The sequence below is a fragment of the Carassius carassius genome, chromosome 39, assembly GCF_963082965.1.
Source record: "Carassius carassius chromosome 39, fCarCar2.1, whole genome shotgun sequence".
Classification (NCBI taxonomy): domain Eukaryota; kingdom Metazoa; phylum Chordata; class Actinopteri; order Cypriniformes; family Cyprinidae; genus Carassius; species Carassius carassius.
The window spans coordinates 26,905,489-26,931,859 of record NC_081793.1 but is presented as its reverse complement, the minus strand read 5'-3'; the positions used below and the strand labels follow the sequence as shown (position 1 = coordinate 26,931,859).

General features: G+C 36.5%; 1 protein-coding gene and 1 long non-coding RNA gene across 2 annotated transcripts; both read left to right on the top strand.

The window, feature by feature from the left end:
- The first annotated feature begins 9,772 nt into the window (after positions 1 to 9,772).
- LOC132121111 (uncharacterized) lies at positions 9,773 to 12,701 on the top strand. Its single transcript, XR_009426243.1, has 4 exons — positions 9,773 to 10,552; positions 10,747 to 10,824; positions 12,471 to 12,522; positions 12,602 to 12,701. It is a non-coding gene; the product is annotated as an uncharacterized LOC132121111 (long non-coding RNA).
- A 3,791-nt stretch (positions 12,702 to 16,492) lies between these two features.
- On the top strand, positions 16,493 to 19,411 carry LOC132121167 (sushi, nidogen and EGF-like domain-containing protein 1). The gene is made up of 6 exons (XM_059530351.1): positions 16,493 to 16,654; positions 16,759 to 17,037; positions 17,181 to 17,276; positions 17,391 to 17,547; positions 18,944 to 19,026; positions 19,118 to 19,411. The coding sequence occupies exons 1-6, from the start codon at positions 16,493 to 16,495 to the stop codon at positions 19,196 to 19,198; spliced, it is 858 nt and encodes a 285-aa protein (XP_059386334.1). The 3' UTR covers positions 19,199 to 19,411.
- The last annotated feature ends 6,960 nt before the right edge of the window (positions 19,412 to 26,371 follow it).

Below are 26,371 nucleotides of genomic sequence, written 5' to 3'. Positions count from 1 at the left end.
AGATGGTTCCTCTAGAGAACCTTTGACTGAATGGTTCTTTGTGGAACCCAAAAAATGGTTCTTCTATGGCATCACTTGAAGCACCTTTATTTTAAAGAATGTAGTTTTAATTCACAGTAACATCACTGATTAGAATGGAATGGGATTGAAAGGAATATTAGGTTTTGTTTACTGTTTTATATATATTTTATGTAATACTCCAATGTTTTCGCAAGTCAATGTATTTATTGATTGATTTTTTTTTTTTTTAGTAGGGCAATAAGTGACCCACTGAAAATGGAAATATTTTAATAGGACCAGATGTCCCAGCCTAAACTGGTTGGCTGGTTTAAGAGGGGGTTTGGACACATTTCAGCTTGAGAAATAAGACTTAAACCAGCTATCAAACCATCTTAGGCTGAATTAGGCATTTTCAGTGGGGTATTAATATATACAATTATATCCCCTTTATCTGTTAGCACTGTGCAAATGAAGATCCACTTTGTCTCCCCGCACATTTTGACAAAAGAGAAGCCTTTTTCATAGGGTTAACTTACTTTCTCACATGACTGTATCATTTTTACACATTTTCTGTGTATAATTTAATAAGACTGTATTATGTTTTCCTACAAATTTCCATTATAGATCCTGCTGTGGCTGAATCTGAAAACATTGTATATGTGGGAACTGATAAGACTGCATCGATTTGCTGCGTTATAAAGTCGTCCAATTACCATCCCAAACTAGGTGTGTGTTTCTGATCGATTTTATGTAAATGTTGTGGGCAAGCCTGCCAGTGAGACAAATATACAGAGGAAAATCATCCTTGTCCTATTGATCCTGGCTCATATAATCACTAATCTATGGTCGCAGTCGAACACATCGATCAGGGCACTCGAGTGACACGGTGAACAAACACAAGTGGGTGATCAGTCTCTCTTGGATTCCTGTATCAATATTAGTCAGTTGCTTTAGCTCTGGCTTTCTTGTGTTGATGTCTTTTCTAAACAGATACAGTAGTTGGGGCAATTTTAAAATGGCAAGCAGCCTTTAGTTTTACACAAAAGTCATGAATCACGATTTGTTTCTTGCTGTTGAAAGTCAGAGTCTGGTGTCTATTACTTAATGTGTAAAATGCATCACGGTTTCCACGAAAATATGAAGCAGCACAACTGTTTTCAACACTGATAATACAAAAAGGCATATCTTTCGCATCAAATCAGAATATTATAATGATTTCTGAAGGATCATGTGACACTGAAGACTGGAGGAATGATGCTGAATAATCGAAAATAATTTTAAATGTATTTAAATAGAAAACAGTTGTTTTAAATTGTACTGTTATTATACAATTTTACTTTGCTAAACATTAGCTTCAAAAACATTTAAAATTGGTCAAAAGTGCTGTATTGTAGCCAGAAATTAGCTGTGGACCAGGCTTTATGCTAATAGTCAAACTACTATTTCAGTAAATCTAGAAAGCGATTAGGTCAAATAAAAGTGTGATGTTGAAGAACAGAAGCTCGCCAAATATTGAACTGCTTGAAAAATACTTTAGTTCTCTCTCAATCCATTTTAGCATGCGCAGAAATACTTCACTTTATTAAAACCAAAGAGTTTCTGTAACTCAGAGGCACATTGATATTCGGTTCATATCGCACACATCAGACATTTCACAACTGATTTCAGTAAGATTAGCGGTGGCAAGCTGCTAAAAGCATTCAAATGCACTTTACAGACAAATACTGTGTAAGAGAGTTGATTTTTAAGTAGACAATTAACTGTTTTCTTTTATAGTAAGTACAGTATCTGACTATTTAGCTATTTTCTCAGTGTTTATCAAAATCAGTCAGTTAAACAGCTGATAAAAACATCACAATAATCCACAGCACTCACTCCATCAGTTAACGTCTTGAGAAGCCGGAAGCTGCATGTTGGGTTTTATTTTAAACCGTCATTCAGGTGTTTTACTTTAAACCATTCCTTGTGACCAAAATATGAGTCCATAATCCATAACACCACTTCCTCCAGTGAAAAAGTCCATCTCCTGTTGTCTCGCACATCAAAATCCACCAACATGTTTGTTTAGAGCTGTTTTGAACCGTTTTCATTTGTAAACGGTGCTTTAACAGTGCCATATTTCTCTCCTGATTCAGACTTTTTCACTGGAGAGAGTAATATTATAGATAGAGGACTCATATATTAGCTGGAAGCAACAGTTGAAAACATCTTGATGGATTTGTTTCTAACAAACACGCTGCTTTTTACTTCACAAGACATTGATGGAGGATGGACAGTTACTTGTGGATTATTGTGATGTTTTTATCAGCTGTTTGACTCCCATTCTGATGGCACCCATTCACTGCAGAGCATCCATTGTGTGGCATCTACATCTTGGATGGCCTGAGGGTGAGAAAAGTTTAAGGACATTTTCATTTTTGGGTGAACTTTTCCAGTAAAATAGAGCATATAGGCCACTGACTGGGTTTTGAGCAGTGAAATGTGTTTACAGCATGTGACATGCCACTTTCATTTATCAAGCAGGCTGTGCATTAGTGCCGTGTGTGTGTGTGTGTTTCCTATTAATACATTTTGGTTTGTGTGACTGTGTGAAATGAACGGGGTTTCATCTTTTAACGCCTCTCTTCACGTAAGCGCACACACTGGCTGACATGAATTATTTGTCAGACAGTTAAATTCACTCTCGCTGCACAGGCTTTCCTAGTTCAGAAATGTCACAGTTGAAAAATTCACTAAAGATCTTTCGTACATAATTCAGTGATACTGGATGTTTCATGGAAATAACCTGTTTGTACATACAAGAATGTGAAACTTTTTGTCTTGTTCAGATAGGTGGCAAAATACAATTTATTTATATATGTTGATATATCAGACTAAAATCACAATTTTTCTGCAGCCCAGACACACATGAAATTTAATGTTTACAAATCAGATCCAAACCTGATTCCAAACTTAACATTTGCAGTTTAGAATCTGATATATATATATATATAGATTTTATTATATTGTTATATAATTATGCATGCTTACGTTTGTTTTCTGATTATTATATATTATTATTTAGTGGATATATGAATGCACAGGTGTCCTATTTCAAAAAGTATGTTGTTTCATGGTTTAAAATTGACATGAATTGTTGCAAAACTTTTTTTTTTTTAATCCTAATATGCTGTATATATATATATATATTAGCAAAAGTTCTGGTTTACCCTCAGTGATGGGATTTATTAAATACTGTAACAGATGCATTGTATTATTGTCATTAAGTCTCATCTCTTTCACATTTCTCAGCACCCATCCAGATACTCTGATGGTCTGTTTAATAAGACAAGTTTAGCAGCCGTGATAATCATGTATTCATTCTATAGTTTTGCTGATTACTTGGAATGCAAGGTGTGTTTGCGTACATGTTTGGTGTGTGTATTTTGGGGGGTATTTTTAGCTGATTTTTGGTGCCACAAGTAATGCAATGGAAATTACACACTTCATCTTTAAACTACAATGTAAAAATATTTTTCAAAGTCGTATATAGATTATTGTAGTACATTTTATTTATATACTGTGTGTGTATATATATATATATATATATAATATGAAGGAAGGAAGCTTTTGAATCAATTCGGGTCAGGCAACAAAAGTCAGTTTAAGTCTTCCAAATTTTGACATATTTTACAGAGCCATCAGGGCTTTACAAATCTCTCAGCACATGTATTATTTGCACTGTAATTTCCTCTGTTTGTATTTCTGTCTTCACACACATACTGATGTATTTGGCATCATCTATCACTCCTTTTCTTGGAGGTTTTTCATTCTGCTTTAGTCTGTGACCTTATCACACTTTCCATGTGTGTTTGTTTCTCTCTCTCAGTATCCAGAGACTACAGTAACATAATGGAGAGGGCAAAGTCATTTCCAGTCCTTGAGCAGGTCTGAAGAGGTTTATAAAGACCAAACAAACAAACAAAAGCCACTTGAGCGGCGGTCGGGATGGAGGATGTGGGTCGGGCCCTGATAATCTCTCCTCTTCCACTTCCTTTCTGGCAGAGGTTACCAAGGCAACCATCAGCACATCGATCACTCCATGCTCATGATTAAGGAATGCGAATCAGAATCACAGTGCATTTACCGTACAGCGCAGGTCTGTGGAGTCATTTGTAATACACTGCGGTTTATGTGCACTCATACGGCAGAAGGGCTGGTGGTATGTGTATCAAAGAGCCTGTTCGAGATCACTCACCCTTCTGGGATTCGGCTGGAGGCGAGTGCTGAGGTTGCGTTTCTGCTGTGTTACCATTGTGTCCTTAAGCGAGAGACTTTCTGCTACAGCGGCCCATGCTTTCAAGCGCTTCAGTGCCTTTCTGCTTAAAGCATCTGCAAAATTAGATGCTTTTGAATAGGCTGCACATGATATTAAAGAATTTTAGAAGATAAAAGTTTGCTCATTTTACACTGCATGCTCCACAGCTTCCATTCCAGAAGAGAAGAAACACTCACATTAAGCATTAATTCTTAACCTTGCTTTTGTAAAATCATGGTTTGATATTTTTATTGCTTCTTTTAAGAGGAATTTTAAGGAAGAGTTTTCTGAGGGTTTACATGATTGACGAATCGAGAAAAAACAAAAACAACAACAAAAAAACAACAACGTCTTTTTCCTTATGTAGGCACTTGCCAGCAGAATATGGTTTTATAGAATGCGACGGTTTCAAAATTAATTTTTTATATTCTTATTTCATTTTATATAGGTGTTATACTAATTGTCTTTCTGTTGTATTAAAACAAATATTTCAGAGCATGAAAAAAACGTCATATTCTTATTTCAGAAAGAACAAAAAGAGATTCTTTTCACAAAAGTGATTTGTGGTGTTTCCGTTATGTTAGTTAACTTTATAAAAAATTATATGACATTTTAAAATGTTTAAGATCATGCAAAACTCAAATTTCATATTGCTAATTTTAGAAAAAAAATCTGTATTGTTACATTGTATTAAATTAGTGAAATATATTGTATATAATCTATTTTTGTTAATATTTATATATTTTCTTTAAATATAAATATGAACAAAACAACAAATTTCAAATCCATATAACTCATTTCAGAAAGAAATAAAAAAGTGTTTTTATATAAACAGCTGTAATTTGTGCAATTTGTTAGTATAATATAATTTTTTACAAATATATTTAAGATCACAAAAAAAAAGAAATTTCAAGTTTACATTTTTAATCAAAATGTAATAATAAAATGTAATGTTAAACCATGCAAATTAATATTTTACAAGATGTTTTTGGATTAACAAAATAAAAATAATAATGATAATGCTACTTAATTTAACTAAAATCTCAGACATTTGCTCAGCTGGTTTGTCCATCTGAAAAATACATCTCCAGTCTGACAAAAACATTCATCTGTATTTATGAGAGAAACGGGATATTCAACCAAAATTCAACAATGTATGCACCTAAAGTTGATTGGATGGTGAAAAGTGAATCTTACCCAGCTGACTGAAAGGAAGAGGTTGAAAATTAGTTTCAGACTCTAAAAGTCATTTCAGCTGTGGATTAAATAATTACATTTTGATAAAATAAATTATTTTCATTGGAATAACGTGATGAATCATTCATTATAAGACCAGAAATGTTAATAGGGTCCATTCTGATTTCATCTTCAAAACATTTTTTTAAGTATAGTGTGTGCTACATCAGTCTGTGCAGTGCTGAGTGTGTAGACTTATTCACTCAGTGTGTCTCTGACTGCAGAAGCACGGACAGTGATGCTAATTCCTCCATGCTCTGATTAAAGGAATTCCACATTTGCATCAGTACCGGCATCATTAGAAACCACAGGTGCTTCCAGAGCAATAACACGCCGTGGAGCGTTGCTAGGAGACCGGCCATAGACACGAGATGTAAAGATGAGAGCTGAGATACAGCGGCAACTGCAGCTCAAAATGTAGTTTAGTCAAAAAAGTCTTTACTGTAAGTTAATAAATAAATCTTACCCTAAACTGCTGAATGGTACCATATAATGCTTTCCAAAAAAATATGAATCAGCACAACTGTTTTCAATATTGATAATCAGAAATGTTTCTTAAGCAGCAAATCATCTTATTAGAATGATTTCTGGAGATTGTGACACTGAAGACTGGAGTCATGATGCTGAAATTTCAGCTACGCACCACAGAAATAAATTACAGTTTAAAACAATCAAATAGACAACAATTCTTTTAAATTGTAGTAATTTTTCCCAATATTTTTACTGTATTTTATTTTTAATGATTGATTAATTGATTAATCAAAGAAATGCAGCCTTGGTGAGCAAAAGAGACTTCTTTTAAAAACAATCATAATTATTCCAAACCTTTGACTGGTAATGCACCTGACCTTCAAACTAATTGTTTATTACAGTGTGCAGGATGCACACCAACTATTCCCTAAATGTAGATGTTGAGACTGTTTGCTCTACAGATGAGAGAACATTATGAATCTCCTGACGTGAGCGTTTAGACATCTGACATTACACCAATCTGATCTGGACAGCATCTGACTGACCTTTGAAGAACAGAATACATTTCCTTCCAGGCAGCCGGCAGACAGATACGTTCATTAATCTAATGTTAATTACGGGCCAAAGTCACAAAATAATGAGAATATTGTTATTCCCGGCATGAAAAAAGACGAGAGATAAAAGTTCTTGACAGTGGCTCGCTTATTAGAGCCATTTACAGATAACACAACATTTCTCATTGTGCTGAGGACGTGTTTCTCTATAGATGTGTTGAAGGGTCTCTCTGAATACTGTTCCCAATTAATTAAACTTTTACTGCTTATATTATAAAGTGATGAAGTCCCCACTGGTCCTGAAGTGTTTCTGTTTCATCTCTACGCCCTTCAGGAGGGTAAGTATCAATAACTCTCATCGGTCATCTTTCCTCTGTGATCACAGGGCATTTCCTAATAGTCCGACTCCCGCTCATCTGAGCTTAAAGCAGGGAAGCGATGAAGCCCGCCAGTTAAGAGCCCTGGATACATGTTAAGGGAAATCATGAATCATCCTTTGATGTGTTTCTCTGGTTCAGACCTCAGCTGCTTTTGCCTGGAGAAGTGGCCTACAAAACACAAGCATACTGGATATGGAGTAACACTGACCCAGTCTGGTGGCTCATTGCAGGTGCCTTTTACCAAAAAAAGCTCATAGAAATTAACAAAATAACGCTTGGCCTTAGCCATACTGATGCTTGACTAATATATAGCAGATCATTACTGATTAATGTTAAAGTGGTATATGGTTTTTCTAAACATATAATCTAGTAATGTAATGAAATGTCTGAATTGTGAGCATATAGTTGGAATGACTTCTGAAGGAGCATGTGGCAATGCGAATTTAATTTGTTTTGAAATTATATAAGATTACGGTGGCACTTTCAATGATTATATTTTATCCCAGACATATATTGTCTTTTATGTGTGTATTTGCATATTTGCAATATTGTTTGTAAATCACACAATCGCACAAAGTACGACAAGCCCTCAAAATCTTATAGTCTGTTTTCCTCATAAGAGATAGAATGTCAGAATGAGGAAACAACAGACATAAACATCCACCTAGTGAATGAAGGTACTTCCCCTGAATGCTGACACAAGAGTTAAATGCTTTACCATTGTGTGTGAAAAATTCCAGACACGCAGTTGTCAAAAGTTAACATGCAGCTTGCAGAATCTGCAAAATGTTAATTTTATGATTTGGATCATACAAAATGCATTTTCATTTTTATTTAGTACTTTAAGGCAATTCTTCAAATTTTCACAATTTTCACTCAACTTTTTTTGCACAAAGAATAGAGGACATCCCAGTTGAGGATTTGTACCATGGGTGAGGTGTCTAAATGATGTTTCTGGATGACCTATTGCTTTAATGTTTTGCTCTCAGGTTAAGAAGTGCATATAATGTTGACTGCATATTTGTGGGGGGGGAAATATGAAAGATTGTTTACGTGTTTGAAAGAAGTGTTTACTGATAAATATGCCACTCAACAGGAAAGGAAAGTCCCTTTCTGTCTCTGGCACAAATAGATACAAACACACACACACAAACATGCATTCATGCATGTTATCCATTTTAGTATAGGGTCCAATTCACACTAATAACTAGTTCCTTATTAGCATGTCTATTATTAACATATTGGCTGTTTATTAGTGCTTATAAAGTACAAATAATGCATGACATCCATAATCCTACCCAATACCCTAAACTTAACAACTACCTTATAAACTATTAATAAGCAGCAAATAAGGAGTTAATTGAGGCAAAAGTCATAGTTAATGGTTAGTTAATAGTGAGAATTGGACCCTAAAATAAAGTGTGACCAAATATTTTAATAAGAATGAATTTGTATTTAACCTGATCACGTTTAATAAAAAGACATTGTAAGTTAAATTAGGCTATAACACCGCATGCCTACCATTATTCAAACAATGAACAAATTATACAGCAGCAGAGAACATTTACATTATCAAAGAATAGCCGATCACTGAATTCAGTCTAGCGTGAGTGTAAGAACTCTAAAAAAGCTATGTTATAATCAGTGATGTTGTCTGATGAGATGTGTGATGAATGAATCTCTTTTTACACTGTTCGTTTTACACAGATATGTTTTGTTAAAACAACACAAGTATATTTAGTTTTCCGCCAAAACACAATTGTATTGTGCTTAATCAACTTAAAATGTTTCATTTTCAATTCTACTTAATTATCAATCGTTAAACTAACGTAAAGTGTTTAATTTTGTAATACAAAAAAAAAAATGGAAGTGACGATTTCCAACGCATTTGATGACGGTGCGAAGGAGAGCAAGAGGTACCAGTCAGGTAAGAAAATCTAAAGTTTTTCTTGTGTTAAGTCAAAGTCTTTAATTTCTCTTAGAGTTTCTGTTTTGGGGTGCTTTTGTTTTGCAGTCTAGTATTGTGTAATCGGTTTACTGCACCATTAATAGATGATTTTGAGCGGTTGGGAGATGTGAAAGCGCACGACTCTCTGTAAGGTATTGACTTGAGTATATATATATATATATCGAACGATAAAAAAAATTGTCGGCAAATGTTTTTGAGTAACGTTAGTTGTTTGATCTCGTATGCCTAATGTGAAAGCCTCCAATAATGCAGTTTGACCAGTGTGGCGCTGTAGAGCAAGATTGTAATACACTCTCCTGATTCAATTCAAAAGAAGAAGATAGCACTTCAGTTTGAGCAAACCGAGTCGATCCGAACCTTAAATGAATATGTAAATATATACTGCACGCCTTGCTCTCAATAACTGCATAAACATAACAAAAACTAACCGCGATGTAAAAGCAGCTCTTAAGAACATATTTGATTACAGCGATGTGGATGTTTGCACGAACTCTGAGGTTCTCCAGCCACTCCAGTAAAGAAATGTCCAGTCACGTTTATTTATATAACAGTCCTTATGCAATAGATAGCTTTTCAATATTAAACATGAAAATACAGAGTCAGTGTCGCTAGAATTATAACTTGATTTCCTGTTATAAAGCAGCTCTCCAGTGTGGAGCTAGCTAATCATACATTTAATTTATTATTGTGGGAAATATTTCATTAAAGTTTTAGTTCTGCGCTAGATCAAACCAAACTGTTTTAAATATCATAACCCAATAAGGTATTTTAACCACATCAACTCTGGGGACCCACCGGTGGGTCCAATATTGCATATGCCTAATTCTCAAAAAATCAAAATAACAGCTGAAGTGGTTAAGAGAGATTGTATTTATTAGTAAAATGTTTATCCAAAAATAAAACGTCCTATCACTTACCTTTACTTTTATTATACATATGGCTTACAATAAGAGATGTTAAGAGGCAGAATGATTTGTCATTCAGCTACTTCCTCCTATAGCTAATCAAATGGTGAATAGGAGTTTCTCTCTTTTCTCATTTTGTGAGCAAAATATATTTATTTGTATAAATTAATTGTATACTAGTAATACATAATGACTTTCAAAAGCGGAAGTAATTCCCTTTATTTGTTAGAATATGTATATTTTAACTAATTGCAAAAGCTAAATAATAAATAAATGTCTAACCATGTAATGTGACCGAGTTTGGAGAGCCCTGGCTCAGCACAGTGGAAGTATTTGAAGCTTTGTTTATGAACATGGCGGTGTGGTCATACAATGACTTTAAACCGGACACTACTCTGAGCTGTTCACATTATACAAATGCTCCAGATGTGTAATCAGGTTCACCCTTTTGGAATGGTAAACATGACACTATTCATCACTCACACAAATAAATAACTTAATATTTTGATAATTGAATTGGTTTTTGCTGTTAAAACGTTTTTTTTTTTTTTTGTAACACATTGCACTTCATGTGTTTACAGATTTGTGCAGAATTTGAGACATACAGAATTACCATAGGCCCATTAGAATCAACAGTCTTTGCCAAACTGGATCCGCACTACAGAACTTATGAAGATGTTTGCATACTGAAGAAGAGTGCTTGGACAAATACTGAAACCCTCTTGGTGCCCACTACACAGGTAAGAACAACTGCACTCAACACAACCTTGTATTAAAACATTATTCTCTCACTGGCCACTGGAAATTGACAAAAAAAGACAGATGGATTAAGATTAGGTTTATTAATACAATAAATACAAAATATGTGGTATTACCATAAACTGACAGATTATGAATGAATTTGCCTCCCAAAAACAATTCATTTTGATGCAAGGCAGGGGTGTCCAGACCTGCTCTAGGAAAGCCAGTGTTCTGTGGAGTTTAGCTCTAACTCACCTGCCTGGAACTTCTAGTAATACTTTATTGTTTTAAAATTCCCAAGAACGTTGATTAGCTGGTTCAGGTGTGTTTAACTGGCTAGGTCACCCAAAAATAAACATCTCATTAATTACTAGGGCTGTCACTTTTAGTTCGAAAATCGATTGCACAATCGATCGGACCAACCAAAAAAAGTTTCGAAAATGAAAATAGGGAATCGATTTTAACCATGTACACTATTCATTTTAAAATAATTAAACAATGGAAAATATAGATGTAACAAAACTCACAAACAAGCAGAAAAAGAAAATAAAGAATTCCGAAAGTGCAGTATGCGTTGCGAAAGCTAGACAAAAAATACCAGCAATTTTCGCGCCTATAAGACCCAGTGACGTCGAAAGCGACCTCTTATGCTGCGTTCACACCAAACGCAAATAGAGCGTCTGGAGGTCTCGCGGCGCGGTAGACGCGAATTCGCCTCATTCGCGCTTCTAGTTACAGGAGATTCTGAGTCATGATATAGCAAGCTGACAGTGACCGGCTTCTGTGGTGGAGAATTGCGCAGCTGTACCTGAGTGTACCTGGGACATCAGTGCGGGGACATCAGTTAAATTTTTTTGAACAGTTGTTTGAAATGGATTGAATCATTATTTAAAATAATCTTGGAGATTTTTGAATTGCCTAAATCATAAATGCAGCCGGGTTGAAGCCTGCACTGATGTTTTTCTTTTGTCATGGCAGCCGTCCCCTCTGCACATATATTTTTTGCTGTTTGTTATTCTGCACGAAACTTCATGCCAATAAATAAGAAATATTGCTGCCTTGTGCGTTTCCAGCACTCTCTTTACGTTCGTCTGTTATTTGACGTTGAAACGTTGATTGATGGCGGGTCAATCGGTGCATCCCTAATATTTTTATGAAAATGTGAGAGATTTCTGAACCTCCATAAAGGCTGCAATGCAACTGAAATGTTCCCAGAGTCATAGTAAGGACATCAGTAAAACAGTTCATGTGACATCAATGCTTCAACCACACTTTTACAAAGCTACAAGAATACGTTTTTGTGCAAAGACAACAAAAATAGCGATTTTATTCAACAATTCTTCTCCAAATCACATATGCCGCCATTATGGAGAGTAACAATATATAAATCATTGCTCTTTTTGTTGTTTTTGACTGCTTCCACTGTCCTCATCTGTAAGTCGCTTTGGATAAAAGTGTCTGCTAAATGAATAAATGTAAATGTAATGTAAATGTAACAAGAGGCATGAACATTGCTTTCCTCTGTGTGTAATCAAGGCTCAGCGCATGCGTGTTCTAGGTCAGCAGCACCATGCGCATGAATTATTTACGTGCTGTTGATAATGGTGGAAGATGCGATTTGGAGAAGAATTGTTGAATAAAGTCGCTGTTTTGGTTTTGTTTGCACAAAAAAGTATTCTTGTAGCTTTGTAAAATTATGGTTGAACCACTGATGTCACATGACTGTTTTACTAATGTCTTTACTATGTTTCTGGGTCTGGGAACATTCCAGTTCTGTTGCTTACCGTGCAGGGTCCAGATGTGTGTACCATTTTCTGCTTGCCTGTATTTCCCATAAGGAGATGAATGACTGACTTTTTTTTCATGTAATTTTAGGGGGAAAAAACAAAGGCTGAATTTTGTTGTTTTCATCTTCAGACTAATGAAATTGAAGTATCCAAATGAAGACCCTAGCAGTATGGAGTATATGGTGAGTTCAAGGTTAATAAATGATTTTTTAAAGTTAATACACAAGAATTTGAGTTCTCCATCCTTTTAAATACTTCTAGGATACAGACGTTGGCAGCAATCAGGAGGTGATCCAGAAGACTCGTGGGAATCTATTTGAAGCTGCATCATTGAAGACAGTTCAGCAGAAGTTGGAGTTTTAAAGGTCAGTTCCTGTTCCTGGAATAAGGTTTGATTGGTTACCCATGAATGCCAATTAGAAAATGAGTAGTTTGATATTTCTGCTATTTTGTGTAATTTTTTTGTAATTCTGTAATGTGGTTTAAACTGTATTTACTGTAACTGTGTGTAATTATTTATTGCTTGTTTAACAAATACACTTTGATCATTTGTGACATCTTGTCTTTTGACTTATTACAAGACAAATCACACAAAAAATGCTTTGTTGAAGGGGGTAACTTTAAATAGAAAATATTTAGTTAAAGTAACTAGAACTAATTGTGTGGAACCACTGTCAATAATTGAAATGAGTAATTTGAAACAAACCTCCTTATGTTGATAGAGTGAAACAAAATTAGCTAGATTGTAATAAACCAAAACATGTTGAGTTAACTTAACCGGTTTAAGTTGAAGCAACGTGAATAAATTGATTTGGTTGGACATTACTATTTCAGATAGATTCTACCTCATTCAATTGTGTTGTCACAACACAAGGAGTTTGCGTATATTCAACAAATTCCATTAATGTTATCAAAACACAATTTTGTTGTGTAGAACCACTGTCCATAATTGACTTAAGTTTTGAGTGTACATCGCATGCTCATCTGCACTTTGTTGTTTCTGATGAATTCAGGGAAATTGGCAAAGTGCACTGACCAATAATTTTGCATATTACAATGTTAATGTTTAATAAAATCCCTTTAAATAATAGAAATATTAAAGAAAAAATGATTGAACTAAAATCACACAAGCACAAATATATATTAGTTTGCATATAACTCTGTCTTCGTGTGTATGTTAATCTAGAAAAGTCTGGGCTGTTTAATATTAGGATTTTGGCAAAAATCCCCCACCATGGCCCTGCCCTGCAACATCAAGCCCCGCCCCCTGCATCCCTCAGATAAAATATGTTCCCACGGCTATGCAAACACACACATATAAGTACAAAGAATTAACAATTTAAAAACCAATAAAAGCATCTTAAATGGAAATTGTGCAATTCTTTAAAAAAATGATGAACATTTCTCTTGGTCACAATCTAGACATCTTCATTTAAAGTCGGTTTTAAATGTTATATTGCACTTTGTCTGTTTTAAAGCAGTTTCACAGAAATTCAGGATGTTGTAATATTTATATCTTATGCATTATTGTCCACTCTTAGAAGAGCTGGGAAAAAGCATCGTTTGTTGAGATATGTAAATTAGTATTATGAATTCTATATAAATAATTCATAGGACTTTTAGATTAAGATTGTTTGAATGTAACTAACTCTAAACCAAATCTGAACCCCAATGCTATGTTGGTATTACTCTGTACTATATATTTAATTACATTTATATGAAATATTTAGGTATCTTAATATTTGACTTGGTAAGTGGATCAAAATAGGACATTAATTTTGTTATATAAGATTGTTATATATTAACTAGTTTAACTCTTTGCTGATATTTGCAGTGGACAGATTAGTAACATTATAATTAGGCAAAATGTGTTGCCGTCACTTTGTCATCTGATTCATGTAAATTAAAGCTGGTATTATTACACTGCCATTACTGTTCTGTCTCAGCTCACTGAAGGGTTTGTGACGGACACTTGTCATGTCACCTAATCTAAAGTCTGAATGTAAGATCTGAAGTGAAGCACTTTTCTATTTTGTAACTTACTGGAGGTGTTCCAAAAAATAAATTAAAAAATAAATAATAATCATTCCAGGGGATGTTCTGCCTTTTCTATTTTGTAACTTTCTGGAGGTGTTCCAAAAAAGAAATTAAAAAATAAATAATAATCATTCCAGGGGATGTTCTGCCCTTGAGCAAAGGCAGGGACAGATTAAAAACCAGTGCAAACTTCCTGCTAACCCACTGCAGGTGAAAAAGTGTCTGAGGTAAGTGAAATTATTATCTTTAATGTAATGCTCCATGAGCTATGGGCTGATACTCTTGGGTCTTACTTGTGTAAGGAATTAGTAATGAACTAAAACATTACATTATAATGGGGTATCTTTTATCTCTAAAGCAAGTTATCTAACCTTTTAATCCACTAGATTTTATAAAACATATTATTTATCATTATTTCAAACTAAAGAAATCTGAACCCGCTCTGAGGCTACTGAATTTTTCTTTTGAGACAATTCTGTCAAATTTGATTCACTCTAATCCAGTTGAATGATTCTTTCGCAAATTGGACTGATACGTTTGCAGCTGTTTTTTTGAGTATACAAAGCGGTCACATTTGACACAAAAAAGCAGCCTCAAAATCAAATAAAAAAAAATAATAATAAATTGATAAGTGTAACTTGAGTAAGTGACAAAAGGGTAATACTAGTGTCAAATTGTACTATTGATTATTGTAGATGAAAAGCATATTAAGACTGACTTTGTTGTTTGTAAAATAATTATTAAATGTGAATAAAATGAAAATGAGTTCTTTTATGAGTAAACCATGTTGGTTTATCACGTATCCTCAATTATAATGGTATATGTTACTATATACATTAGAATGCAAATGAATTTGCATATTTACAATATATCAGTGTAACACATATATTTACACTATATCACATAGTAGAAATAAAGGAAGACCTGAAATGTTTCAGTGGCTTTGAATGACTCTAGTAACATTTGGCTGTCATCTGATAAAGGGTTTTTGTAAAAGACTTTGGTTTACCTGTATTTATAATAATGCATGATGCTCTAAAAACGCTGTTTGATTACAGAAGAAGGACTCCTAAATTCTGGTTTTATCTCTGACGTCATCATCATGAGATTGTCTCCAGTTTCACAACATCTGCTGGTGTTCATATCAGTCCTGTCACTTGGTAAGGTTTTGTTTACCATCTGTTTGATCTTAATGTGGCAAAGACAGCATAAATATGCAAATGTGTGTTTCTGGACTACATTTCCCATAAACCCTTGCCTAGGAACTCATTATTGAACCTCACCTGTTTCCTATCAGTGACACTATAAAGGTTGCACTCATCCACACTCACATGGTGAAATCTTGTTTAGATCTGTCTGGCATTTCCGAGTGTTTTCCCTGTGTTTGTCCCCTCCGTGTCTGATCTTGGATTGTTTATACCAACTGTGATTCTCTGCAGCCTGCCCCGACCTCTGCTTGTTTCTGTTGCTGATTCTGGATATCTCTGACATACTTGATGCTGTGCTCTGATTACTGCCTGTCTGACCATTCTCTTTATTAAACCACTGGGTAAGGATCTGAACGTCTGTGACTCCCAGTTACAGTTCTACACTTGCTGTCACATTCTGGATTAGTTGCAGAGTTTTGATAGAATTGGCTGGAAAACCTGAAAAGAGAGTTTTGCAATAGTCCAGACTGGACAGATCAAGAGCTTGAAGAACAAGAGCTTGAGTTGTGTAGCATGTTGTGTAGCTGATCTTTCTAATGTAGTATAAGGCATATCTGAAGGACCAGGCAGTTTAAGCAATGTGGTCTGTGAAACTCAGCTTATCAACAGTCACAACTCCAAGGTTCCTGACTGTCCTGGAAGTTGCTTTGGTTGATGTGCCTACCCTTAGCTTGCTGGAGAAAATGGCCTATCTTCAATACTGAAGGCAAACAAATATGCATTATTTCATCAAAAAACAAACAAACAAACAAACAAAAAACATTTATTTCATAAGATTTCCCCCATTTTCAGTTGTTTTGCTTTACTACTGTAACATCCACATGAGTTGGCCACCAAAGGGCATCACTATCTTGCTACTGATCACAGCCGCATTCAAATATGAGCCCCCCTAAATCTGTGAGAAATAATGTCCGAATTTTTTTTTCTTTTGGTAGCACAAGCAATATTCTACCCATTTGGCTCAGCAGCAGGAGACACAATAAATGCTGCTGTTGATGATGGGAGCTCCTCAGTTATTCCGCTGTCAAATCCATTTCTGTTCTTTGGCCGCACATACCAGCAGATTTATGTAAGAATTTGATTCCATCTTCATTCTAAGTCTTAATGTGAGTGGTGTATGCTTTATAAACTCATCTGTGATCAGTGATTTTCACAATATTTCTCATGTTGCAGGTTAATAATAATGGATACCTCACATTTAACCAGCCTTCATCACAATTTGTCCCCTACTCATTCCCCGCTAGCAGAAGCCAAGATGTAATTGCTGGTCTCTGGACTGATCTTGATAACCGTCTGAGAGGTGTAGTTTCATATCAACAGTACACCAGTGGAAATGTTCTCACACGGGCCACTCAGGATATAAACACACATTTCTCAAATCTGTACTTAAATTCTTCTTGGGTCTTTGTTGCAACATGGAATAAAGTCGCTTACTTCAACTTAAACAACACAGTAAGATTGATGTTCTTCTGAATGCGACTGTTTTCACTTTGTTCATGATTCATTTTCTGAATACTAGGCCAAATGAATACAGTAGACCATAAAGACAGCAACCAAAATATAAGCTTAAAGTGTTTATCTTTTAATTTTTGCAGGAAACATCGTTTCAAGTGGTTTTAATTTCAGGCCGTAATTTTTCATTTATTCTGATGAATTATGGTGACATTGCTGTAACAGGACATCCAGTGCAGGTGAAAGAAACTTGTTTTCTGTATTGAAAACACAATGTTACTATTCACTACTCTATAAAAGTTCATGTTCTCTATATATACTGTTCATATGAATAATGTTTTACACACTTTCAGGCTGGTTATGACACGATAAACTCCACACACTACTTTGTGATTCCTGGATCAATCAATGGCAGCTTCGTCTCAAACCTCAGGAACTCCAGTAATGTTAATGTTCCCGGTCAGTGGGCCTTCAGGGTGGACGGTGGACCAGGAAACAGCAAAAGTAAAAGTCTTATCTATAGATAACGTTTTGATCAATTTCATATAATACCATTGTAATGATAAAAGACTTCCTAGTCATCGGGAAGAAGGAGGCGGGAACCGGCGGACAATCAAAACAACATTTTAATACAAAATAAACACAAAACAGCGCACCAACCCCTCACGGACGACTGGTGCGCATAAAATGAAACCAAAACACAACTAAAAGCCCAGGCCTGGTCCTCTCTCGTCCTTCACTGTCGTCGCTCCAGTTTTATATCCTTCCATCTCCTACGTGGGACTCGAGACCGGCGGTGGGCCGCAGGTGCCACTGATTTGCCCAATCACTGCCGGCCTCACTCGTGTTCCCACGTCCCTCGGCCCCGCCCCACTCGCCACATACCCCCATCGCCCCTCGCAGGCCGGGGGGTACCCACGAGACTGCGCTCTACTTCCCCCCCCCTCCCTCAGGGGGGAACCGCTCACGGGAACCTGGGGGCAGGACAGACGAGGCGAGAGAAAAGGAGATGGAAGGAGGAGCGACAGAGATGAGAGAGGGGAGAGAGAGAAAAAAAAAAAATTCCGGTTCCCAGACACACTGCTGCTCGGCCCTCCACCAGCTGGGCGATCTCCTCCGCGGTGCCTGGCGGTGGCACTGGACGGCCCTCGGCGGACGGCACGACACTCCTCCTCCGCCCGGTGGACGGCGACGGCTCCTCCGGTTTTGGGCAGCCGGCAGGAGTCCCCTGTTCCCTGCTCCTCCGGATACCTTCACGGAGGCAGCAGGCTCCGGCTCCCTGGCGAACGGCGCCGACTCCTCCGCTCCCTCACGGAGGCAGCCTCCCCTCCCTATCGTGGGCAGTCGGCAGCGAGCTCGCCCGTCCCCGGCAACTCGCTCCAGTCCACCGCCTCGAGCGTACATGGCGGCACACTCCTCGCCAGCTCGATGGCACCGCGGATTCACCACAGCGGCGAGGGATCTTCAGCAGCGCGTCCCTCCTTCTCCCGGGCTTCGGCACCACTGTAATGATAAAAGACTTCCTAGTCATCGGGAAGAAGGAGGCGGGAACCGGCGGACAATCAAAACAACATTTTAATACAAAATAAACACAAAACAGCGCACCAGCCCCTCACGGACGACTGGTGCGCATAAAATGAAACCAAAACACAACTAAAAGCCCAGGCCTGGTCCTCTCTCGTCCTTCACTGTCGTCGCTCCAGTTTTATATCCTTCCATCTCCTACGTGGGACTCGAGACTGGCGGTGGGCCGCAGGTGCCACTGATTTGCCCAATCACTGCCGGCCTCACACGTGTTCCCACGTCCCTCGGCCCCGCCCCACTCGCCACAACCATATTGTGTTTGTATGATTAGTGTCAACAAATACAAATTAGTATTTAGGTGTTCCTGTGTGTTTCCCTTTAGACAATGTCGTTGGATTACGAGTGAGACTTTCCTCATTTATGGACTTGACACAGAATGGCAGCACTGAAATAGTTTTACAGCAAGTACGTCACGCTTACTATGAATATTTAAACCGAATACGGTTCAAATAGATCACATGGGGAAATTCGTTCTGTTTGTCCATCTGTGTTTCAGATCAAGCAGGAGCTGGTCAAATACGGTCTGCCAAACAGCATCGAACTGAAGTTAAGAAAACTGCAAAAGGCAAAGCCGTAATTTCATCTTCTTTCAGGAAAAGAAGTAAAACCAGTTTGTTTAGCATCTGACAACAAATGTCACTGACAACTGATGATGTAATAGCTTCAGTTTTTCATTAAGGTAGTTTAATATAAAGGATTACAAAGGACTCTAACCAGCATAAAAGTACAATAGAACAGGTCCAATGGATTGGTATTAGTCATGTGTGTGTCAAATGTCAGCTTCATAAGTTTAAACTAACTAGAGCTTTACTGAAAGTAGAACTGAAAGTTTTTCCTCATTTATCTTCATTAGAACTATATCTTATTAGGATACAAACACTTGTCTAGGACAATGTAGAGTGTTTGTATAGTTTGAATGTATGTTGCTTTGAATAAAAGTGTCTCCCAAATGCATTAATGTCATATCCCATCTCAGTACATGATTCTTCCTGCTCATTTCTGTCTGTAAAATCACTTAAGCATTTTTAATATGGGCATCTAAATTTGAGGTTTAATAAATATAATAATGTTTGACTGTATCTCAAGTCACCTTTATTATTTCTATACAGCAGAGATTCTTTCAACGCAGCTTCCCGGTTATAAACAGGAAAAAATTCATGGAAACAAGACAGTAGTGTGATTGTTCATCTCAATTCAGTTTAGTGTTAATTTAGTTCAATTCAATAACTGTCAAGTTCATCAATTATGAAACGAGTTCAGCAATAAGCAGTTCTACAGAAGGCAGCAATGCAATAACCGGTTTAAATGTCTGACAGTAAATATCCCAGTGATTAAAGATTTCAAATGACCAGTTTTCATTAAGTTTCATTTAAAAGATTTAACCTTAAGGTCACAAAACACCATAAAAGTGGTCAGTGCAATTTTACAAACCCGATTCCAAACAAGTTGGGACACTGTACAAATTGTAAGTAAAAAAGGAATGGAATAATTTACAAATCTCAAACTTATAGAATCTAACATATCAAATGTTGAAAGTGAGACATTTTGAAATGCCACATATTGGCTCATTTTGAATTTCATGAGAGCTACGCATTTCAAAAAAGTTGGGACAGGTAGCAATAAGAGGCCGGAAAAGTTAAATGTACATATAACGAACGGCTGGAGGAACAATTTGCAACTTATAAGGTCAATTGGTAACATGATTGGGTATAAAAAGAGCCTTTCAGAGTGGCAGTGTCTCTCAGAAGTCAAGATGGGTAGAGGATCACCAATTTCCACCTTTACTGACGTAGAAACCACATGACAACAGTGTTGTGGACAAATGCGCAAGTAGCTTCGCGGCGAACTTCAACTAGAAAGAGATGCCGATCTCGCTTGTGTTTTACTCGACGGGTGAGTTGTTTTGATTTGTATCTTTACAGAAAACGTATGCTATTATAACGATCAACAAGATTTGTATTATGGGGCAAACATGCCAAACACGGGGCATCGCGTCTCTAGAGCCGCACAAGGATGCATTTGATCCATAGTCTGATCGCGTTAAATCCATGATTTATCTTTTCGTCTGATTGATGGCCGTCAGCGGTTGGGTAGAAGACAACAAATCCCATCATTCCATGCTCCTCCTCAGCGTGATCAGACCATGCGATTGTTATTGTTTTGGTAGTGCGCCCTCTAGTGGCAGGTCCTACAACCTGTACCTTTAAGGGTCAAGGCCAGAAATCCATACTGGATGCCCGTGATCTTCGGGCCTTTAGACGGCACTGCATCACATACAGGAATGCTACTGTAATGGAAATCACAAGATGGGCTCAGGTATACTTCCAAAAAACATTGTCAGTGAACACAATCCACAAGCCATTCGCCGTTGCCAGCTGAAACTCTATAGGTCAAAAAAGAAGCCATATCTAAACATGATCCAGAACTGTAGGCGTTTTCTCTGGGCCAAGGCTCATTTAAAATGGACTGTGGCAAAGTGGAAAACTGTGGTCAGATGAATCAAAATTTGAAGTTCTTTTTGGAAAACTGGGACGTCATGTCATCCGGACTAAAGAGGAGAAGGAGAAAAACCCAAGTTGTTATCAGCGCTCAGTTCAGAAGCCTGCATCCCTGATAGTATGGGGTTGTATGAGTGCGTTTGGCATGGGCAGCTTACACATCTGGAAAGGCACCATCAATGCTGAAAGGTATATCCGAGTTCTAGAACAACATATGCTCCCATCCAGACGTTGTCTCTTTCAGGGAAGACCTTGCATTTTCCAACATGACAATGCCAGGCCACATACTGCATCATTTACAACATCATGGCTGCATAGAAGAAGGATCCGGGAACTGAAATGGCCAGCCTGCACTCCAGATCTTTCACCCATAGAAAACATTTGGCACATCATACATCATAAAGAGAAAGATGTGACAAAGAAGACCTAAGACAGTTGAGCAACTAGACGCCTGTATTAGACAAGAATTGGACAACATTCCTATTCCTAAACTTAAACAACTTGTCTCCTCAGTCCCCAGACCTTTGCAGACTGTTATAAAAAGAAGAGGGGATGCCATACAATAAACATGGCCTTGTCCCAACATTTTTGAGATGTGTTGATGCCATGAAATTTAAAATTAACTTGTATTTCCCTTAAAATGATACGTTTTCTCAGTTTAAACATTTGATATATCATCTATGTTGTATTCTTTATAAAATATTGAAATTTGAAACTCCCACATCATTGCATTCTGTTTTTATTCACAATTTGTACAGTGTCCCAACTTTTTTGGAATCGGGTTTTGTATCTTTTATTTTTATTTTATTTTTTTATGAGACTTATGATAATTTTGTGTGGTGAATAAACTAAAATGTATATTGTGATTGACTTAAAAACTTGTAAACTTTCTTGCACATTCATGACATTATCATTATATCATCAATATGGTCAAGTCATTTATGAACGAATCGTTTTTTTGAACGAGAACTTTTCAATGAATCCTTGATTCTGTAAACAAACCTGGTCAGACTGATCCAATCCTTCAGTTCAATTCATTAATTCAGTCTCTGTAAATTTCTGTCTTTTCCTCATGTAAAGCTATCACTGTTACTGATGCCGTGACAACGGAGCAGCAGATCCACGTTCAGGCTTTATTAAACAGATATTGGCAACACAGGCAGGGCCTAACACCAGCAAACAATAACATCCAAGACAAGACAAGGATAACAAGGGTAACAATGATAGAAGGAAACGCTTAGAATAGCTAACGCAAACACAGAGGGTAATGACGGAGACCCAGGTGGAGCAAAACATAGACACGGGAATGTCCTTTGGTGGTCTTGGGCACACCAGCTGATGACATCTGCAACAACAACACTGGCAGGTAATACACACATTTATTAGAACCAGAACCCAAATTTTCACAAATTGTTTATCCATTTGTGTGGGCCAGTATAACATCTTCAGCTGATTTAAACTTTAGGGAATTCAATTATTGAATTAAAAATGGAAAATTCTGCTACTTTCTTTTTGCCATTTCCTAATTTGTGTAGCTCAACAATCTTTTGTCACTCATAATTCCTGTATTCTCAGTCATTAGGAATATTTTGAATGTTGAAGATTACATTGTCACTCTGGAATTGCTTTAATGACTATTACAATGGCATGGTCTTTTATCAGCAGTACACAAATGGAAGTGTTCTCGCTCGTGTCACTCAGTATATAAATCAGTATTTCCCTCAGAAGAGCTTCACTGCTTCTTGGGTATTTTTTTGTCACTTGGAAGCAAGGACCTCAGCAAAGCTTGGTATTTTTGTATTTTTTATGTATTCAGGCCACACACTGTATAGACTATGAATCAAGATCTTGTTTCTTTTCTTTTCAGACAATCCTGTTACAAGTGGTTTTAATTTTAAATGGCAATCGTTCTTTCTTTCTGGTGAATTATGGTGACTGCGCTGTGCTATATGGTGGAGTGGAGGTAAAACAAACATCACAGGATTGAAGTAGTATTATATTTTGGGATTTCTATTTTGGGAGTGTGTAAATTTGCAAAATACAGACAAATTTTGGGCACAGCTTATGAAATAGTTCCGTAAGCTCAACATTTTACAACAAAATAGTGTTGTTGTCAATCTTTTATTAGTACTTCATGTGTTTACGTACATGCTTATTGTGAAAATAAAATGGAATTTAATGCTATTTTAGCTCACAAAATAGTTTTACATTGTATTCATTAGCCTACTCATGACATGTTTCAGTTTTTGGATACTGTTAATGGTTGTTATGGTTTTTGGATGTTTGGTTTATTTTATCAATTTCATTTGACAGTGATAAACAAAAGTTTCTGTGGAAACCTTAGTAATCAGACATTAATACTATTACCACTGACTAACTCCTCTGTTCATTTTGTTAGTGTCATATGCTAACGTCATTTTCTAGCCCTAAAGTGATGGTTAAACTATTGAATATCTATAAATCCATATAAAAATCTTTAGGCTATAGAATGATTGTCTTTCCATGTCTAAACTAAATGTCATTTCATTCACTTGAACAGCAGGTGACCATAAAGTCTGTCGCAATAGAGACACATTATTTGTGATTCTCATTAAAGGGATACTCCATCCCAAAATGAAAATGTTGTCATTAATCCCTTATCCCCATATCATTCCAAACCCGTAAAAGCTTTGTTCATCTTCGGAACACAATTTAAGATATTTTGGATGAAAACCGATAGGCTTGTGACTGTCCCATAGACTTCAGAATAAATAACAGTGTCAAGGTCCAGGAATGTATGAAAAGCATTGTCAGAATAGTCCATCTGCCATCAGTGATTCAACCGTAATTTTATGAAGCGATGAGAATACTTTTTTTTACCTTTGTGTCTCTCCAAATCAGCATAACGCCATTTTGACAAATCAGAGCTGTATGCAGCATGCAGATACACAATTTAAATATCTTAAATTGTGTTCCAAAGACGAACAAAGCTTTTACGGGTTTGGAACGACATGGGGGTAAGTGATCAATGAAAAAATGTTCATTTTGGGATGGAGTATCCCTTAAAGGACATTATTTGCATATTTAATTTTTCCATTCCCATTACCTGAAACAGCAAAAGAAAAAAAAACACTATTAGGTTTACAAAGCTTTCAAGAGGGGGAAAAAAGATTATGGCAGTCAGAAGATAAAAATTATATTACAAATAACAATCACTCCCTCATCAGCTGAATTAAAACCCCCAATTTTGGAATTTAATACAACAGTATATTTGTTATAAATGTACGTAAGCATTTTTGTGAAATGATAATTTGCCAAATGTATGTTTCTATTATTTTTGCAGAAATGTTTCATTATAATGCATGTGTGAAAAGAGTCCACTGGAGCTCTAGGAAAGTAACAGGACCTGGGGCATCAAATCCATGTGCATAAATAATTATTACTAAAGTAATAATATTGTGCTAATAAATAGGTGACAGAATTACATTGCCATAGCTGAATTCCCTTAAGGAATATTCTGTTCAGATACATTTGTAAAAACCCAGAGTAAAGAGTGCTGTGGTATAATGAAAATGGGTAAAAATGTTATTTGAGATATAAGATATGGTACTGAATCTTGCACCATAGTACTTTTTATAAGATTTTTTTTAAGTGAGACCTATATAGTTCTTTATGTAAGGTATACAATATGTGTGTGTGTGTGTGTGTACATATATATATATATATATATATATATATATATATATATATATATGATAAGTGTAAATTGATAGCCTGAATGCACTGTAAGTCGCTTTGGATAAAAGCGTCTGTTAAATGCATAAATTTAATTTATATATATATTACATTTACATTTATTCTTTTAGCAGACGCTTTTATCCAAAGCGACTTACAGATGAGGACAGTGGAAGCAATCAAAAACAACAAAAAGAGCAATGATATATAAGTGCTATAACAAGTCTCAGTTAGGTTAACACAGTACACGTAGCATGGGATTTTAAATAATATAATAAATAAAAAGAAAACAGATAGAATAAAAAATAAAAATAAAAAAGAATAGAGCAAGCTAGTTAGAGGTCTTTGCACATACACACATACACATACACATACAATTGCATAATGAATGAAAAGAAAATAGAATATAAAGAGATTAGAAAGGTAGTTAGATTTTTTTAAGAATAGAATTAGAATAGTGAGTGTTAAAGTTAGAGGGTCAAATAAAGATGGAAGAGATGTGTTTTAAGCCGATTCTTGAAGATGGCTAAGGACTCAGCTGCTCGGATTGAGTTGGGGAGGTCATTCCACCAGGAGGGAACATTTAATTTAAAAGTCCGTAAAAGTGACTTTGTGCTTCTTTGGGATGGCACAATCAAGCAACGTTCACTTGCAGAACGCAAGCTTCTAAAGGGCACATAAGTCTGAAGTAACAAATTTAGGTAAATGGGTGCAGAGCCAGTGGTAGTTTTGTAGGCAAACATCAATGCCTTGAATTTTATGCGAGCAGCTATTGGAAGCCAGTGCAAATTGATAAACAGAGGTGTGACGTGTATTCTTTTTGGCTTTAAAATTATTTAAAAATAATCTTGCTGCCGCGTTCTGAATTAATTGTAAAGGTTTGATAGAATTGGCTGGAAGACCTGCCAAGAGGGCATTGCAATAGTCCAGCCTGGACAGAACAAGAGCTTGAACAAGGAGTTGTGCAGCATGTTCCGAAAGAAAGGGCTTGATCTTCTTGATGTTGAATAAAGCAAATCTGCAGGATCGGACAGTTTTAGCAATGTGGTCTGAAAAAGTCAGCTGATCATCAATCATAACTCCAAGGCTTCTAGCTGTTTTTGAAGGAGTTATGGTTGATGTGCCTAACTTGATGGTGAAATTGTGATGGAACGATGGGTTTGCTGGAATCATAAGCAGTTCTGTCTTGGCAAGGTTGAGTTGAAGGTGATGGTCCATCATCCAGGAAGAAATGTCTGTTAGACAAGCTGAGATGCGAATAGCTACCGTCGGATCATCAGGATGGAATGAGAGGTAGAGTTGAGTGTCATCAGCATAGCAGTGGTATGAAAAGCCATGTTTCTGAATGACAGAACCTAATTATGCCATGTAGACAGAGAAGAGAAGTGGTCCAAGAACTTAGCCCTGAGGCACCCCAGTAGATAGATGTTGAGACTTGGACACCTCACCTCTCCAAGATACTTTGAAGGACCTATCTGATAGGTAAGACTCAAACCATTGAAGTGTGGTTCCTGAGATGCCTTTTGCCAGTGGGGTTG

Bases quoted from the DNA above. Each gene is read 5' to 3' on its own strand.
- LOC132121167 (XM_059530351.1), top strand. From the start codon at position 16,493: ATGTCCGAATTTTTTTTTCTTTTGGTAGCACAAGCAATATTCTACCCA. The intron at 17,548-18,943 runs GTCTTATCTATA...GTTTCCCTTTAG, and splicing joins AGGAAACAGCAAAAGTAAAA to ACAATGTCGTTGGATTACGA. The intron at 19,027-19,117 runs GTACGTCACGCT...TCTGTGTTTCAG, and splicing joins CTGAAATAGTTTTACAGCAA to ATCAAGCAGGAGCTGGTCAA.